Source organism: Elephantulus edwardii, unplaced genomic scaffold, assembly GCF_000299155.1.
Source record: "Elephantulus edwardii isolate Elephantulus edwardi_28Jun2011 unplaced genomic scaffold, EleEdw1.0 scaffold00117, whole genome shotgun sequence".
NCBI classification, from domain to species: domain Eukaryota; kingdom Metazoa; phylum Chordata; class Mammalia; order Macroscelidea; family Macroscelididae; genus Elephantulus; species Elephantulus edwardii.
Genome location: NW_006399867.1, coordinates 7,562,350 through 7,579,796, shown reverse-complemented (window position 1 = coordinate 7,579,796; position 17,447 = coordinate 7,562,350). Strand labels below are relative to the sequence as shown.

General features: G+C 35.7%; 1 protein-coding gene across 1 annotated transcript in view; it reads right to left on the bottom strand.

The window, feature by feature from the left end:
* SMG1 (SMG1 phosphatidylinositol 3-kinase-related kinase) overlaps positions 1-17,447 on the bottom strand; it is a 117,785-nt gene that overhangs the window by 44,390 nt on the left and 55,948 nt on the right. The window contains exons 9-23 of the mRNA XM_006892716.1: positions 16,751-16,848; positions 15,338-15,511; positions 13,566-13,790; positions 11,918-12,019; positions 10,809-11,078; positions 8,724-8,854; positions 8,392-8,553; positions 7,898-8,016; positions 4,747-4,834; positions 4,556-4,657; positions 3,827-3,967; positions 3,019-3,218; positions 2,401-2,597; positions 2,084-2,248; positions 901-1,055 (exon numbers count right to left, since the gene is read on the bottom strand). Of these exons, the coding sequence (XP_006892778.1) occupies positions 901-1,055; positions 2,084-2,248; positions 2,401-2,597; positions 3,019-3,218; positions 3,827-3,967; positions 4,556-4,657; positions 4,747-4,834; positions 7,898-8,016; positions 8,392-8,553; positions 8,724-8,854; positions 10,809-11,078; positions 11,918-12,019; positions 13,566-13,790; positions 15,338-15,511; positions 16,751-16,848 (2,329 nt within the window). The remainder of the gene's footprint in view (positions 1-900; positions 1,056-2,083; positions 2,249-2,400; positions 2,598-3,018; positions 3,219-3,826; positions 3,968-4,555; positions 4,658-4,746; positions 4,835-7,897; positions 8,017-8,391; positions 8,554-8,723; positions 8,855-10,808; positions 11,079-11,917; positions 12,020-13,565; positions 13,791-15,337; positions 15,512-16,750; positions 16,849-17,447) is intronic.

Below are 17,447 nucleotides of genomic sequence, written 5' to 3'. Positions count from 1 at the left end.
TTTGTGTGCGTGTACCATCAAATCAGATCTGACTGGTACAGGAGGATATTGCGCCTCCTTCTCTGGCAGAGCATCTGGTGGATTTGAACCGTGTTCCTCTGGGATTGCAGTGCAGCTTCTTGCCACTAGGCCACCAGAGCTCCCCTAAAATTTTAATTCTTATATTTGCTGAAATGAGCACAAGTAGACACAAAAAACTACTGTGCATGCTTATTCCCCTATTCAATAGGTCTGCCACTCACAGAGCCAACCAACAGGTATGCTGATGGCAAAGGGTAATTTGTACCAGATTGTAAAGCCAAAGGTTCTCAGCTAAATATCAAGTATAAATGTATTTATAAAATCAGTAATTCACAGATCTCATCTAACAGTAAGATTTGCTTCTAATTAAAGAAAAACACTCAAATATTGGTATTAAGTAATATAATAGGCTAAAGATTAAAAAATAAATAAAGTTGTTGTTAAGTCCTGCAGAGTCAGAACTGACCCACAGTTGACTTTCCAGTGGGTTTTCAGAGGAGGTTAATTGCATGGGAGGAGACTGCCTATCCTTCTCCTAGTGAAATGATTTATGGCATGTTTTAATCACTGAAATAGAATAAAATTGCTTTAACACAAACTACAGTGCCAGTTACCAATAAACGCCCAAACAAGCCCTTTTCCATCCAGTCAATTTCAATTGAGAGTAACCCAAAATGACAAAGTGGAACTGTGCCATGTGGTTTCCAGGCTGTGTAATCTTTATGGAAGCTGACTGCTAATCTTTATCTCACAGAACAGTTGCAAGGTTTGAAATACTGACCTTCTGGTTGGCAGTTAAGCAAGCACTTAGCCACTGACTACCAGCGTGCACCTTAGGCATTAATACAAAGCATTTTGTAAACACGACTTCTAATTTACCTCCCTTCAGCCTGCTGAGCCACTGAGTTAATCCAAAGAAGATTTTTTCCAGCAATGCAAGATGACCAGACAGCAAGCCCCTGTATAGCTTCAGGACAGTGTAGTTCACACAGTGCTTCTACCACCATCATGATGGTCACTTCCAATTCATTTCCCTGAGAACAGCGTTCAGAAAACAAAACCTCAATACTATTTCCATGCAAATACCTCTAAATTTAGGGTGCATGACCAAAATAGAAATATTTTTCAGTACAGTAAAATGTATCTGACAATTGTTTTCAAAACAGTGATATTCTGTCAGCATAAAATTCTTAAAGTTGTTACATATGAAGTGGCCACAAACATGGCTAACAATACCTGGGTGTCAGTCTGTACCAATATTAAGGAAAAGGTTAGCCAAATATTTTACTTATAACACTTGCAGGAGTTACACAAGAAGAAACAATGCAAAAGTTACACATCAATGACATGAATTAAATGATGATTGACTTACCTACTGATATTGCCTTAACTGGTAAACATTTTACTATTTTTATATTCAACCATAAATATCTAATGAGAATCCTCTAACAAGATAAAAACTGAACACTGGTGAATTATAAAAATTATTTCCCTCATGACCAAATGCCTCAAAATAAACTTTAAAGTCACAGTTCTAGAGTAACAGAAATGCACATTCTGAATGTGTTCTAAATTATTATTATTAGGTGCCGCTGAGTCAAGTTCGACTTACAGCGACCATATGAACAAGAGACTGAATCCTGTCCAATTCTGTACCCTCATTATATGATACACTAATCTATTTCTGCAGTCACAGTGTCAATCCATCTCACTGGGAGATCTTCCTCTTTTCTGCCGACCCTTCACCTTTTGAAACATGAAATCCCTTTCCAAGGAACAGCCTCTCCTAGCAACATACAAAATACGTGAGGTGAAGTCACGCTATCCTTGCCTCTAAGGAGGCTGAGCTTTTTCTAAGACTTATCTGTTTGGTTTTTTCCAACTCAGTGCTCTAATTAATAAGTGACTTTGGTACTTGATGCTCTTAAAAAAATACTGGAATCAAAGCTCAGGAAACAAATGAAAGTTACAACTTATTCTGTGCACAGATTAAAACATACCAAGGAAATATTAAGCCAATTTTCTCCAACACTGAATACGGATCTCACACATAACACTTTACCTGAGAGAGACTATTTGTCTTCATTTCTGTAAGTAAGTCAAAGCCATGCCTCACTGTGACAGCAGGCTGGCCTGCCAACAATCCAACCCTCATGATAGAAAGTCGGATCCGAGTGAGCCAGTCTTGACAAGTCTGACGATTGGTATAGAAAAAAGTTCTAATGACCTATGGAGTAAAGGGAAAGAGGATCTCAGAACTGATTTTAGAGTCTCAAGTACCCACAATCCAAGCAGTAAGTCTACTGAGGTTTCAGCTCTGTACATGCTGTCAGATCTAACAATGTAAGCTACAAAGCCAACTTTCCCATGGAAACCAACCTTTGGGGGTGACGTTAACGCATTAGCACATCCCTCATATGCATTATACATTAATTTTTCCAGATTTTCTAGATATTGCAGAAGAAGAACAAGTCTAAGCTGGTTGCTACTGTGGCCTTCATCATTCTCTGCGGTTGTCCACTGACTGACATCCTGATCAGGGTTTAATGTGTGTGCTGCAAGGCTTCTAATGATACCTAAAAAGTAAAGGCAACATTCCACATTTTTTATAAGAAAAAATATTTAATTTTAATTCTTAATCTTAACTTTACACATTCACACAGATCAAGTATCCTGTTTATCCAACATTTTAGAACTTTTAAATGTTTTACTATAGCTAACATTAGAGATCTCTCACTTTAGGGAAAAAATAGGTTTTATTCTTTTTCCCAAGTAAATCCAAGTTTTAAAAGCAAACAAATACTCATATTGCTTCCAAAACAACTATTAATAAAATTTTGTTCAAACAAAAATGCCTAAGAGATTAGCTAGCAAAATGCTGAGAGAGAAAGGTTAACTTTCTTTGCTTTTAAAGTCAGAAATTCATAAATATTTTTCTTAATATATTAAGAAAGAATTTGCATCACCCAGTTTGTAAAAGCATAAAGCATCGATTACCTTCAATTGTCTGGAAGGTGTCTTGCGCTCTGCCCAGTGGGGTCCTCAGCTTAGAAAGAACAGTGAACTGTGCTGCCTCCCAAATGGCCCACTGCCACAGGACAGCATCTGTCTTCAGGAGATTGCGGGGAATCGTGGATTGGTCACGCTTATCCAGTCGCTGGCAGCTATAGAACAATCTTTCTAACCAATTGTCCTTCCTGGGGAAAGCAGTTTGGTATTTAACAGACAATAAGAACTTCATTTTACTAACTTTAAAAGAAAATGACAAAAGGGATGAAGGTGTAGGAAAGACTGTAATTTTTCCTACTCCAGAAAGGTAAAACCTATCAATCTTTGAAGTACTATATTCATTCTGAAAAACCTGCTGGGATGGGGCTCAGAGTAATTTGATTGTCAGGATAAAGTAACATTCACTAGAACCAATCATTATACCACTTCCTTTCCAAAGCACTGATTACTCTATCTGAACTTTATAAAGCAATCAAGTTATTACTTAATTTCACAGTTTATTTTTGCTTTTTCAGATGTCACCTTCTGAATTGTATTTCCTACTGCTGAAAACTAAAACCACCCATCCAAGTACAATGTTCATTTTCACTCCCCCATCCCCCACCTCCAGAGGTACTCCTCAATAATGGAGGTAGGGGTAAAGACAGTCAACTCAGAGAAAATAGTGTAAGAATGAATGAATGGAAATCCAAAATCCCTGTAAATGTTCATTAAAATTAGTAAAATTTTTTAAAAAAGACAGTCAAGTATACTTTAATTATTGTGCCCAAATGTAATAGTCAAAGAAATGTCTTACCCTGTTCTATGAGAATTGCCATACAAAATGAAACTAATAACATCAGAGAAATCTTGTGGATGAAATGTGTTACTTGGTGCTTTACTCATGTGACTTCTCAATGCCAAAGAAATTTCTTGAATTTCTGTGTGACTGTTATTACTGTAAACAGAAAGTAAAGATATCAATATGCAGAATATTGTATTTGAAAGGTTTACACATATTGAAAAGGGATGTTAGTCAAAAGGTTTATGCACATTGAAAATGGGTTATCTTCTTGCTAACTAACTTAGAAGGAAAAAATCATAAAAATATTAAGACTTTCAGATACAGAAATGGTATTATCACTTTAAGACTTTAAAATCTTAAATCTCTCAGGTCAACAGAATATAAAAACACATTTTCAATGACAGTTTAGTTTATTAGATATATGAACTACTTAGAAATAAAGAAATAAATTTTGATAGTAGATTATTCTGTCCTAAATCTCATAAAGTTAGCAAGCTTATTAAAAATGTAAAATTTTGTTTTTTCTGAAACTATGCAATTCCATCTGTGACAGGAAGCACCTTGTAAACTTCACTGTTGTTGCTGTTGTGCCTTCAAGTTGTCTAAGACTCACTCCTTGCCCTGATGTGCATCACCGAGACAAGCCAGCAACTCACTATAGGCCCTTCGTCTTTTCCTAAACTAGACAATTATTAGGCAATAAAAACACAGCAAGTATCTTTGCCCCCAAAACAGTTATACCTTAGGACAACATCTAGAGGAATTGACTTCAACAGTTTTCCAAATGCTTGTCGAATACGAGTTCCACTATGAACTAGTTGAACACGGCAAACATCTACACATCTAAAAAAAAGAAAAGGCAAAATAGCAATTATAGTAATTACTTCCAAGTTATCAGTGCCCTAGGGCCAAGGGGGATCTTTAGCACTTACCTGTGTAAAAGATCATCAGGCAAAGATGAGGACAGGGCATGTAGACTGCTGCATGCTTGCAGACAAATATTCACATCTTCCACCAGAGCTATTAAAAATTAAAGTCAACATCAAATGTGAGTTAAATATATAAAACTTGACCAAAGTAAATGATCTCATTAATACAAGGGAGAGAAAATGATATTTTTGGTAAATGCTATGAATTACACAACTTCATGACAATTTCTACATGGGAGTGTATGTTGGGCATGTATGTGGCAGTGGTACATAAACTGCAGAGATATAAAAGCTATGTAACATCTGCCCTAGCAGAACAGGGCAGAGGCCAACGTCAGAGCATAGCTTGCCTATAAGTATGTCTCAGAAGCTATCCTGATGGAAGAACTGTATCCTGAGTGTTTCAACCACTGTGGCCTGATAATTCCTTACTACACTCTGAAATCATCAGTATTATATGAGAGTTGTGTGCAGTCACTGCAAAAAGTTCTCAAACCCAGCAGAAAAGCAGAGCTCGGGGAGGTGTGGAACGTGATGTGGAACATGGTGAGACATGTCTTTCTACTGCTGCTGATGGAGATTCTTCCCCTCTGTGAGGTTAATATTCTTCCCCTTTGTTAACTGCCACCCCTATGCGCCCCACACTGTTTGAATAGGCCTGGAACAGGCAAAACAATTTTGAAAAAGAGGAGAGTAGTACAAGGGAAATGCATCAATCTAAAAATGTACTATAAAGTATAATCAAAATAGTAATTAAATATAGTGACATAAAAAACAACAACACAGAATTGAGAATTAAGAAGTTAACTTAGATATCTATGACTGTCTTTTGATAAGGGTTAAATGGTAAAATAATCATCTCTTTAATAAATGGTGCTGGGGTCAAGCTGGATCAGGATCTCACACCATCTATGCCAATTGACTCAAAGGGGAGCAATGACCTAAGCGTAAGAAGGAAAAGGGGTAAAACCTCACTTTTTTTAGATCTGACATCAAAAGTATAAGCAACACTCCTCCTGTACCAGTCAGATCCAATTTGACGGTACACACACAAAATAATAAAATAATAATTAAAAAAAATTTAATAAAAAAAAATGTATAAGCAACAAAGAAAAAGAAAGTGGACTTTATCAAATTGAAAAATTTGCCTCAAAAGACTTTAATCAGGTAGTAAAAAGACAACTAATATAATTAGAGGAAATATTTGGTAATGATGTATCTGGCTAAGGATGTGATATTCACAATACATTAAAAACTTTTGCAACTCAACAACAAAAAGACATAATAATTCAAGTTAAAAATACGCGAAGACCTAAGTACATAGTTCTCCAAAGAAAACATAAAACTGAACAACAGGTCCATGAAAATGTGTTCAATGTTATTAGTCATATGGGAAATACAAATCAAAACCACAGTGAGATGACTGCCTAACACTTCACACTCATTATCTTATCAAAAAATTAAAATAACAAATTTTGGCAAAGATCTAGAGAAACAGAAGCCCTCTCATGCATGCACTACTGGTAGAATGTAAAACGGGATTGCTGCTATGGGAAACATTCTGGGAGTTTCTCAAAAAAATTAAGCATAGAATTACCTGACCCAGCAATTCTATCAGGAATATACGCAAAAACTCGAAAACAAGGTCTCAAACAGATAATGGGAAGGGCAATGTTCACTGCAGCGTTATGCACAAAATCCAAAAGAGGAAATAATCCAAGTGCTCATCAACGGAGGAATAAACAAAGTATAAATAAATGGAATATTATTCAACCATAAGAAAAAAACGAAATTCTACTATACATACTACAAAACGAGTGAACTTTAGAAACATTATGCTGAATAAAGAGCCACAAAAGGACAAATACACAGTGATTTCCCATATATAAATATTTAGAAGAGCTAAAAGAGGGACAAAAGTTTATTAGCAGTAAACACAGGTTTGGGAGAATGTACTGTGAATTGCTGAAGGGATATTAAGTTTCTCTTTATGGAGATAATAAACTTTTGGAAATGGATAGTGATGATTATGTAACATGATAAATGTAATTCTTATGAATATTTAAAAATATTTAAATCAGTATTTATATGGACTTTAATTGTTATGTACCATTGAGTTGGAACTGACTCACTGCTCCATTGAGTTTTCAACTGCACAGGAGGAGACTGGCTACCTTTCCTTCTCAGAGCAGCTGGAGGATTTGAACCACATGCCTTTGGGATATGAAGTGCAACTCCTTAACCACTAAGCCACACAGCTTCATATAAAGATTTTAACAAAGTAAAATATTTTAAGCTAGAAAAAAGTATATGCAATGTACACACTTCTAGAAAAGCTTTACAGTAACTTTAAATAACTTATATATATAGCTATTTTTCAATAACACATGAATACATTTATAGAAAACTTTAAGAATCAGAATCTGACAAGATGACCATGTTTTTGCAGTTCTTAGATGTTCTTGATCTTTAACAGGGTGCACTTTCTCCATTTCATTTTAGTGGAAAATACCTGAGCTTTCCTACTCGGATGGGTTTCCACCTTACAAAGGTCGCAGTTCTCACAATCTCTATGGTACATGAATTATGCCTGTGCAAATGTATTTAGTATGTAAAGGGAGCTCTAATAGTCAAGTGGCAAGAAGCTGCACTGCAACCCTGAAGGCATGCAGTTCAAGGCCATCATCTGCTCTGTGGGAGAAGGATGGGGAAACCACCTCTGAAAACCCGCTGGTGGGTCAGCTATAGGTTGGTTCTGATGCAACAGTACACAGCAACAACCATGTTAAGACTAAAAATGATATAAAATAAGATTGGCTATGCATGTGTCATGAAAGTGGGGCTTACAGACTTCCCGACAGAAGGAAGTGCTCAAGACAGTCTCCCTTGCTCTGGTGGCCTAGTGGCAAGACACTGCACTGCAATCCCAGAGGTATGCAGTTCAAATCCACTAGATGTTCTGCTGGAGAAGGAGGGGGCAATCTCCTCCTGTACCAGTCAGATCTGATTTGACGGTACTCATAAAAATAATACAATAAAAATAAAAAAATTTTTAAATTTTTTTTTTTAAAAAAAAGACAGTCTCCCTCTCATTACTGAAGATCTATCTCCTTTTCAAGAATTGACTAGTAAAAGCCAAATCATAAAACCTTACTGTTGGCTAAAAGTCCTTTGCAAAATTTATGGAAAGACGGAAGAGAAAATAAAGGTGCATATGTTTCAGATTTTTTCATTAGAACAGCCACTTCCAATGCCCAGGTCATTAAGAGTTTCCTGCAACAAAATAAGTGAGTCTCAGTTAATAAATAAATAAAAACAACATAAAAAAAATCTTATTCTATTGACTTGTTTTCTTAAAAAAAAATCAGATCACAAATATTTTGAGTAGTAAGATACAAGCATTTTTACTAGAGAATTATTTTGCCAAAATGGTTACATGCCTTAAAAAAGAACAATTATAAAACCCTCCACAATCTCCTCAAACAAACATAAATCATAGTGAAGAACATTAAAACATTTGTCCAAATATATTTTTGCATTGGGGGCTGGGGGAAGGGACATAATTGTATGTGAAGACTTCTCTTGCCTATCTCTAGACACCAACCACATTTCTCACTCAGTTAGTATTACAAAAGCTAACTTAGTTACCTTGTATCCTGGTTAAGGTTATCTTTCTTAAGCAACATTCCCAGAAGATTTAATATTATCGAGAAATGCTTTTTGGTGGCTGTAGTTACAGTACTGATCACAGCTCCATCAAACAGAGAAGGCGATGAAGAACTAAGACTACTGGATATAAAGTGATCGTGCCTAAAAGACAAAGCATAGATCATCTCTTCTTTAAGGAAGAAGGAAAAAAGTAATCGCAAAGATGAACTAACATGTATTTTTTTAAAAAACAATTTGTATTTTGAACCGCCCCATCCTCCCAAAAAATAGTAAATTTCTTTTTTCTAAAGAAGTAGCTACCAATATGGTACCTGGTACAGTGAGAATACAATGTGTAGAGCACAGCATACTGAATGGCAGGGAAGTGGACGGCCAGGTCACCATGCACAATCATCAGATTCTTACTCAGAAGTGCAAACACCGTTGGAGACAGCGCCCACATCTGATGATGTACAAGAGAAAAGTAAACGCTTGGCTCCTCTCCATAGAGATGTACATAAGTTCACAAATAAAGAGTTTACCTTTTAAAAACAAACATTTCAACAACAACAATGACAAAACTGTCATTTTAAATTTGGAATCGCTATAGTAGAACAAGGGTTGGCAAATAGTTTGGGTTTTTAAAGACAAGTTAATAATATTTTAGGCTTTGAGGATCATATATCATCTGTCCCAGCATCACAAACTCCTCAATTCTATCATTAGAGTTAGAAAAATAAGACCCAAATGCAAACAAACGACAGAAACTGTGTTCCAATAAACTTATTGTTATGAATATACTAAAATTCTTGGATTTTTGTAGTTGTAAATTATTCCAATAAAAGTTGACTTTTAAGGAGGGATACATATGTTGACCCCTTTCCTAAATAAAAGGATCCCTGGTGGCATGGTCACTGGAGATTGGAGCTGTTAATCCAACTGCCGGCAGCTGAGACGCTCCAGGAAGATAGATGGGCAGTCTCCTGTAAAGATCTACAAGCTCAGAAACCCAAGGGAGGGTTGTAATGAGTTGGAGTCTCAGTGACAGTAGTCTGGGGCTTGGTTTTTTGTTTTTTGGTCTAAACAAAGCCCTTCTGATAGCAAAACCCATTTTCTCATTTTTCCCCGTACAGCTGATGACAACAGAGGTCCGTCCATGAGGAAGAGGCATATTCTGCCTACTTGAGTCAGTGCCATCTATGCCTTTTCTACCCTTGCAAATTTCTTACTACTGTTAAGATATTCTATCTCCCATGAGTGCCTCATCCCAAATCCCCTCCTAGTTTCCAGAGTGCAAGACATAAATTTCTTCCTCAAATCTGTACACTATGTGAATGTTTAGAAAAAGAAAAATCAAATAGAGCATATAAAATAGCTCTAACACAAAAGCTATAACTAGCAGAGGAGGAGCCACAATGGAGTAAAATGAAGCAACTTGGTGAAACATTAAGAACAAACACCAAACTTTGAATTCTCCCTCATTTGTCCCATACAAACTATGCATTTTCAAACTAATCCTGATCCAATGAGATAAAAAAATTGCAAAAATAGTAACTACAAATAAATGCAGAGTAACTTCAAGTTTCTTTTTTTTCTTTCATATTTTATTTTATTATTTTGTGTGTATACCGTCAAATTGGATCTGACAGGTAGAGGAGGAGACTGCCCCTCCTTCTCCAGCAGAGCATCTGGTGGATTTGAACTGCACACCTCTGGGATTGCAGTACAGCTTCTTGCCACTAGGCTACCAGAGCTCCCTACGTTTCTTAAAAGGGAGAAAAGAAACTCCGTAATTGTTTTCCAAAACAAAGTGTTAATGAATGCTCCTCTAGAAAAATGGAGTGTTCATAAAGACATCCAAGAGGAGAGACTGACCCAGTGACTGGAACAATGGCCTTGAGCATATCAGAGATTGTGGGATGGTACAGAATAGGTGCAGGTCTGTTGTTTACTGGGTTGCTACAGGATGTAGTCTACTTGATGGCCCCTAACAACAACAATAATATGCAAACTCACACTGTGGAGACTACTGAAAATGTTTCTATAAACAGGCTAAAGTAAATAGGAGCAGTGGAAACAAGATGTACATATTGGGTAGCAAGCAAAACACTGACAGTTCAAATCCACCTGCAACTCTTAGAGGGATAAAGACAGGTAAGATTTAGAGCTCCAGAAAACCCAACAGAGGGTCCAAGAGCCAGAACTGACTAGAGAACAGAGGATTCGGTTTGGTTTTAAAACACATAGAAACACTCATGAAAGACATTTTCTAGAAACTGAAATCAATAAGAATACAGCAGAACACAGTGGCAAGAAACTATTCCTTCTAATTGTACTCATCCAGGTATGTGCTAACATGTACATTATGCAACAGCATGCAGTGGGAAAACATAAAGTCATCACGAATAAAAACTCACCCCAATCAGTGAGTTTTTGGCATTTCCAATTGTAGTCAGGGCACTGAGGTCAAATATTACTACAAATTTTGCATTGTCTATGTTGAATACATGATTCTTAAAAGCCTCATGCTTTATTTCAGAGCAGGCATCAGGAAGTTGCAGACTATGTAACAAGTTGTTTAGGGCACAAGTCATTTCTCCTAAAATTAACTTATAGGCTGTCTCCAACACAGGGATATTCTTCAGGCCAAGCACTGCTTGATAAACAGCATGGGCTACAGCAACAACCTTAAAAGGAAAAAAAAAATCCAGGGAAACAAAAATCAAATGGAAAATAAAACATCTACAATTACACAGCAAAGAAAATGTATTTCCTTAGTAGTTACCATACCAACCAAATTAACAGCTATAAATTCACTGACTAGTATACTTGGCTGCAAATAGTGGGTGATCAAAACGGCTAACATTTTTTTTAATACTCTTTTCACTGATATTGTGATTTGAGTCAAAGTTTATGAAGCTAACCTTTAAAGGCATGTCTACCGTTTGGATAAAAACTGAGCCCAGAGGGTGAGTTTTATTGCAGGTTTAAGAGCAACTGTGGGCCAGGGTCTCTATAAGGCCAGTAAACTTAGATTTTTAAATTTTTTTTCCACATTATTTTTGTCAACTTTTTATACAAGCTTTTATAGTACTGGGTTCATACAGTATCTGTCCTTTGTGACTGGTTTATTTCATTCTGCATAACAGTTATCAAATGTATCAACAGTAGTTATCAAACACATGCACAGACAATAGTTTAAAGGTGTTTCCAAAACAAAGTGGAAAATCTACAGCAGATCTGACTAGGGAACAGTAGAGAAAGCACCTTTTTATGAAAATTTAATTAGTAAAAACTATGAACATTATTAAAAATTATTTGGCATATCGTTCTTCAACGTATCCATACTAGAAAACAACCAACAAATAAAAAAATACCAAAAAAAGCATTACAATTACTGTATTCTAAAGCCAAATATGTATCATTTCACACATATGGCCTTGTAAGCAACTCTAGTCAAACTCTTGACTCTAGACAAACTCTTCAAAGACCAACATGATTGCATTATTATCAATATATTACTTACCTCCTTTTCTTTATGATAACGCAAAAACAGTAGTTTAGATGATGGTATAAACAATTTTTCTACAAATGATGATGGCAGTTTTGTATTTATCTGTTCAACAATCTAAAAGAATAAGTAAAAAGTATTACATGTAAGTTATTTTTAATGCCTTATATCATGCTACTAAAATTTTTAAATAGAACAGACAAACCACCCCTGCAGCAAAAAAGGAGACAAAAGAGCTAACGGCCAGTCAACAATATGGAAAATGTGCATCATCATTCAATAAATAAAACAACTGCCATCAATGCACAGAACCACAACGAGATGCCACACTTCACAGTAACAAGGATGGCTACCATCATAAAACAAAAATTAAGAAGATATAACAAATGTTGACTAAGATGGGCAGAAATTGCAATCTATAAATGTTGAGATGCAAAATGGTGCTGATATTATAGAAAGCAGTTTGGCAGTGGCTCCAAACACTAAATACAGGACTGCCATATGACCCAGAAATTTCATTTCAGGATATAATTAAAAACTTGAAGGGTATTCAAACATTCATCTATCAGCATTCACTACAGCAGTGTCCCATCAATGGATAACCAAACAAGTTATATAAATACAATGGACAATTCGGACATAAAAAAGAAAGTTCTGATACACGCTACTGTATGAATGAATCTAGAAAACACTGTGATACATGAAATAAGCCAGACAGAAAAAGGTAACTATTGTATGATCCTATTTTGTGAAATATCTGTAACAGACAAAGACACAGAAAGAAAACAAATCTGTGATCACCACAGGCTGAGAGGTGGAGTTGTTGAGGGTGAGGGGTAAACAGAGAATTATTGCTTAATGAGGCGAGTCTTGGGAGGGGGAAATGGAGGATTATTACTTAATGGGTACAGAGTTTCTGTTTGGGGTAGTGAAAAATTTTACAAGAAAATAATGGTAATGATTGCATACCATTAATGATTAATGCCAGGAGATAGTATACTTGAAAATAGTTAAAATGGTAAAACATTTTACCAAAATTTCAGAAAAAAATTAGATATTTAAGGATACATGTGTTTACACTTAAAAATAGACATTTTTCACACTGGCAAAGAGAGGTATAACTCTGGCATAAGCACTCAGTAGAATGCCTAGAATTTGTTGTGAAATAATCCTCCTGGGAATGCAAGAACAGAAAGAAAGGAGGAGGCAGAGTGTCAGAGGGGAATGGATGACTCCAGATGGGCCATGTATTTTTTAGAATAAATGTCTATTTCTGGAAGCCAAGTATTAAACACGCAGAGATTTCTTATATTGTTGTCTTTGCTATATGCCCCAAAATGTCTATAATAAAAAACAGGGGGCAGGGAAAAGATGGCATGGCGTGTGTGACAGGTTTTTAAAGTTATAGGAATAAAGGAACAGCAAGTACATAGGAAGCTTCAAATAGGGCTTCTCAAAACTGCTATTAAAAAAACCTCCTTAAATAGTGTGTATAAAAAGTACAGAGAGTAAGCAAAAGCATATTACATTAAATAGAGCATAAGACTATTTATTGCACTCTAATAAGATGCAAAGTTCTTCATTATCTTCCACATCAATTTAATTTCAAGGACCTGAATAAGCCAACACACTGAAAGGCAAAGAAAAAGAACAATTCACATACCAATGTGAGCAAATTCAAGACTGAGATGATATAATCTGTACCACAAGTCTGGCAGTTCTCCAGCTGATCTAATCCATACGTAATGACCATGTCACAATGTATAGTCATACTAGGATCCAAGCTGCCGAGCAAAACACCAACACACTCATTAGCAGCTGTCAACACAGCCTCAGAAAAAAACACTTGGTTTGCAGCCGTCACACATCTCATTACTCTGTACAGAACCTGCAAATGGGGAAAACAAGACATTTTTTAAAATAATTTACATGCTTGCACAGAGAAAGAATGTATTTTGTATCTAATGCAGTTTCAACAGCAAAGTACACGCCTGCCTTGCCTGTAGTCTCTTAATATTCTAGTTCTCAGTAACTGACTAGTGGTAATTAGTACAATATACAAAATGATATTGACGAAAATGTTGCAAGGAACTACTGTGACAGGAATTGGAATCTGCCCTCTAGTTTCTATATACCCACATCCTTTCGCCACCAAAGTCACTAAACAGCTTATCATTCAGAATCTTTATAATCATGACATACCACAGAACTTGGACTAGTAACAGTATTAACAGCATGGGAACAGTCCACTAACACTACAATCTAGTTCTTAAGCTTTTAAAAATCACTATTAAACATGAAGTCATTTTCTTAAGTAAATTATTAAAGTTCATGAATATTAATTGTCCCTTGGAAAGAAAAATAGCTTTATTCTAAACACATTTGAAAATGATAGTAATTATGTCATTTTCAGCAACAGAAATATTACTGAATTGATCAGTGTTTATGATCAATGTTTCTATTTAAAAATAGCTTAGAAAAAAAAAACTAATGCTAAAAATAATATCTGTACTACGCAACCACTGCGTTACCATTTTGTTTTTATAAATAATTTGCAAAAGTCTAAAAAAGGCCTTCAGAAAGGAGTAGATCACACTTTCATAAATAATTATGAGGCTCATTTCCTTTTGTTTTATATTTGGATTAAGTGTCTATTTCAATACTGACACAACTTTTAAGCAGCCATCTTTTAAATAGTAAAAATGAAAAATACACATCATTTTGATTCAGTTTAAAATATCAGTATTCTGGTTTTAATAATCTTTACAATCTGACAAATCTGTTCAAACCCAATTAATTAGCTACCAAGAATTACACATGTAACATCCTGTATTCTGTCTACAAATGCTGACCTGAAGCAGTATAGCTAGCTCCTGGTTGAAATAAACAAATAATTACATATTTTAAAGAAGATCTGATGGCATAGTCTGAAGAGAGCTGCCCATCTCTAGCAAAGGGTATCCTCTAACAACTCCATTGGAGAAAAATGGGCTGATTCTTCACTATGTACAGCTCAAAAACTCAATGGAGGGTTGTTATCAATTGGAATCGACTACACGACACTGAATTTGACATTTTTAAAACATTTAAAATTTTTCTATCTTTTGATATCCAACCATCAAGCAGTTTCACTGTGTCATGCTCAAAGAAATTTACTTTTTTTTCCCTCAAGGAGGCTAAAAATTTAAAGGCAAAAATACCATTAAGAATAAGAACATGAGTAAAATTTCAGAGTAGCCTTTTTATCCTGAGGGGAGTGCAAGTGGGCTGGGAGACAATGTCTGTAAAATTCCCTACCTTCTTGGTTGTACCAGATACACATATACATACATGCATATACACACTAAACAAATGATAAATACCAACAGTTTAACTATTATCTAAAATAAAAAATAATTTTATCATTTGAAACTTGTAACACCCAACACCACTTACATCTGTTACATACGCCTCAGTAATGGGAGGACCTCGAATCGGGCTGAAACGCTCCCCAATGCTCCTGACCACAGTGCTGAACACCCGGAGAAGCGCGGCCAGCTTCGGTAAGGACACTGACGGAGGAGGAACATCCTCATCCACTGACTCCCCAGAGGCCACATGGCTGAGATCCTAGGTGTGAATTCAAGTAGGACATTAATTTTTAAAAAATAATCCACACACAGAAAAAAATAAGCTCCCAAATCTTAGTCAATTAACTTTGCATTAGATTTCTTAAAGAGGAATTTTAGCCTAGAGGAAGGGAACCATGCATCTAAATAAAAGAGATTCTTTTTCTTAATTATTTCAACAATAATAAGGCTAATTGTTTAAGGAAATAATTTTCTTTGCCTACCCAGACCTGTGTGAGAGATATAACAGGATTATGTGTGCATACATTTAGAGAAATAAGTATTATTATATATACTAGACAGTTCCATATAGGGATAAATTAATCAAAGCTGATTGTCATGCCTAAAGTAATCCATAACCAATATAAACCCACACATAATAATAAAAACAAAAGAAAATTAGAAGAAATCACATTTCCAAAAGCTAAGGTTGATCAGCTTTGAATTTAAGTTAGGGAGAATAATACACATTCTAGCTAAGGGGGGCAGTGGTGGGAGATGTAGAAATTAAAATGTTTCATCACCTTTCATTGAAAGAGGGCAAACATTAGCACTGTTAAAAAAATTAGTATTTGTGTTTGGAAGAAGTACCAAAAGTATGAAGGAAAGGAAAAGCTAAGTCCTTACTAAATCCTTGACCACCTAACAAAAATGGTAGATCAAGATCAACCAGGCTATGCAGTAGGGTCAAGAGGGATTAACAGAGACCACGAATAGAGGCTTCAGTCATCCCAAGAGACCACGTTGGTGGTATAGCAGTACAAGTCTTATGCTCCAAAGCATGACTCAAGATCTCCAATACATATCTGTGGGCAGTTTTTACACAAAAATCAACTGGTCTTACTGCTTCCAAATATACTTCAATTTTAGTAAGCAAGATTATGTTATCAACATTGTAATGGGTTGTGATTTAAGTGCAAGTTTGGAGAACAAATTTTATTTTCCAACCATTGATAAACATTTTGTATTATGATGTTTTTTAAAAAAATTTTTGGAGTGACAAAAATTATGAGAGAAAACACCTTCTGAAAACTGCTAGCTACCAAGAGAATTTTAAGCTTTACAAATCTTTAGAGTGATGACCTACTGCTGCTGGTTTTAAAACATTTTTTATGGGGATAACTCCCACATCTTGCAATAGTTTTCTATTGGACGCTTCAAGTTCAGGTCATCTAAGTTATTTTAAAATATCTCTACTGCATTCAAGACCTGCTTTTCTTCCCCTTCTATATATGTTTACCTCAGCATATGCCTCCATGTCCTCTAGAAACTGCCCAAGAAGAGTGGTCGAAAATGCAAGATCAGCTACCCAAAATGGTTCCAAACTCTGCAACCATCCTAGGAATCACACAAATTTTGAGGGAAAAGAAGGGGGGGAAAACCGACCACAAAATAAAATAAATAGATAAAAATTAAGTTGTCTTTAAAAGGTTAAATAGTTTAATTAAGTAATTAAGTAAGTAGTTAATGCCTACTCTTAAAAATGTCCTCCCATCAAAGAACTATTACTCTACTGGTCATGATTATTAACTATGGCATCTTTCATGCTGCAGAGATTACTATTCCCCAGAAGCTGAAATGTAAATCTTATCTTTCTTATTCTTTTGCAAATTAACAGCCACACTTGTAAGGTTAAAATGCCATCATCTACTACCAGCCTGACTTTCTAAACCTGGGTCACATCTAGCCTTTAAAGGAGTGCACTCATAGCCTCAGTGGAACTAACGTGTTCACTGTTGACAGCATAGCCCGTTTTCAAACATTTCTTGCTGCAAGTAAGCAAAACTAAACCCCCTGGGACATGGGATAAACTGAGATGTTGAAAATAGCTATGCTAGTCATTGAGTCATTATCTAGAAAGGAATTGGCAGATACAGAGGAATTTAAAGAAATAACATATGAGCAAGAGCCTATGGTGATGAAGGAAGAAGTTCAAG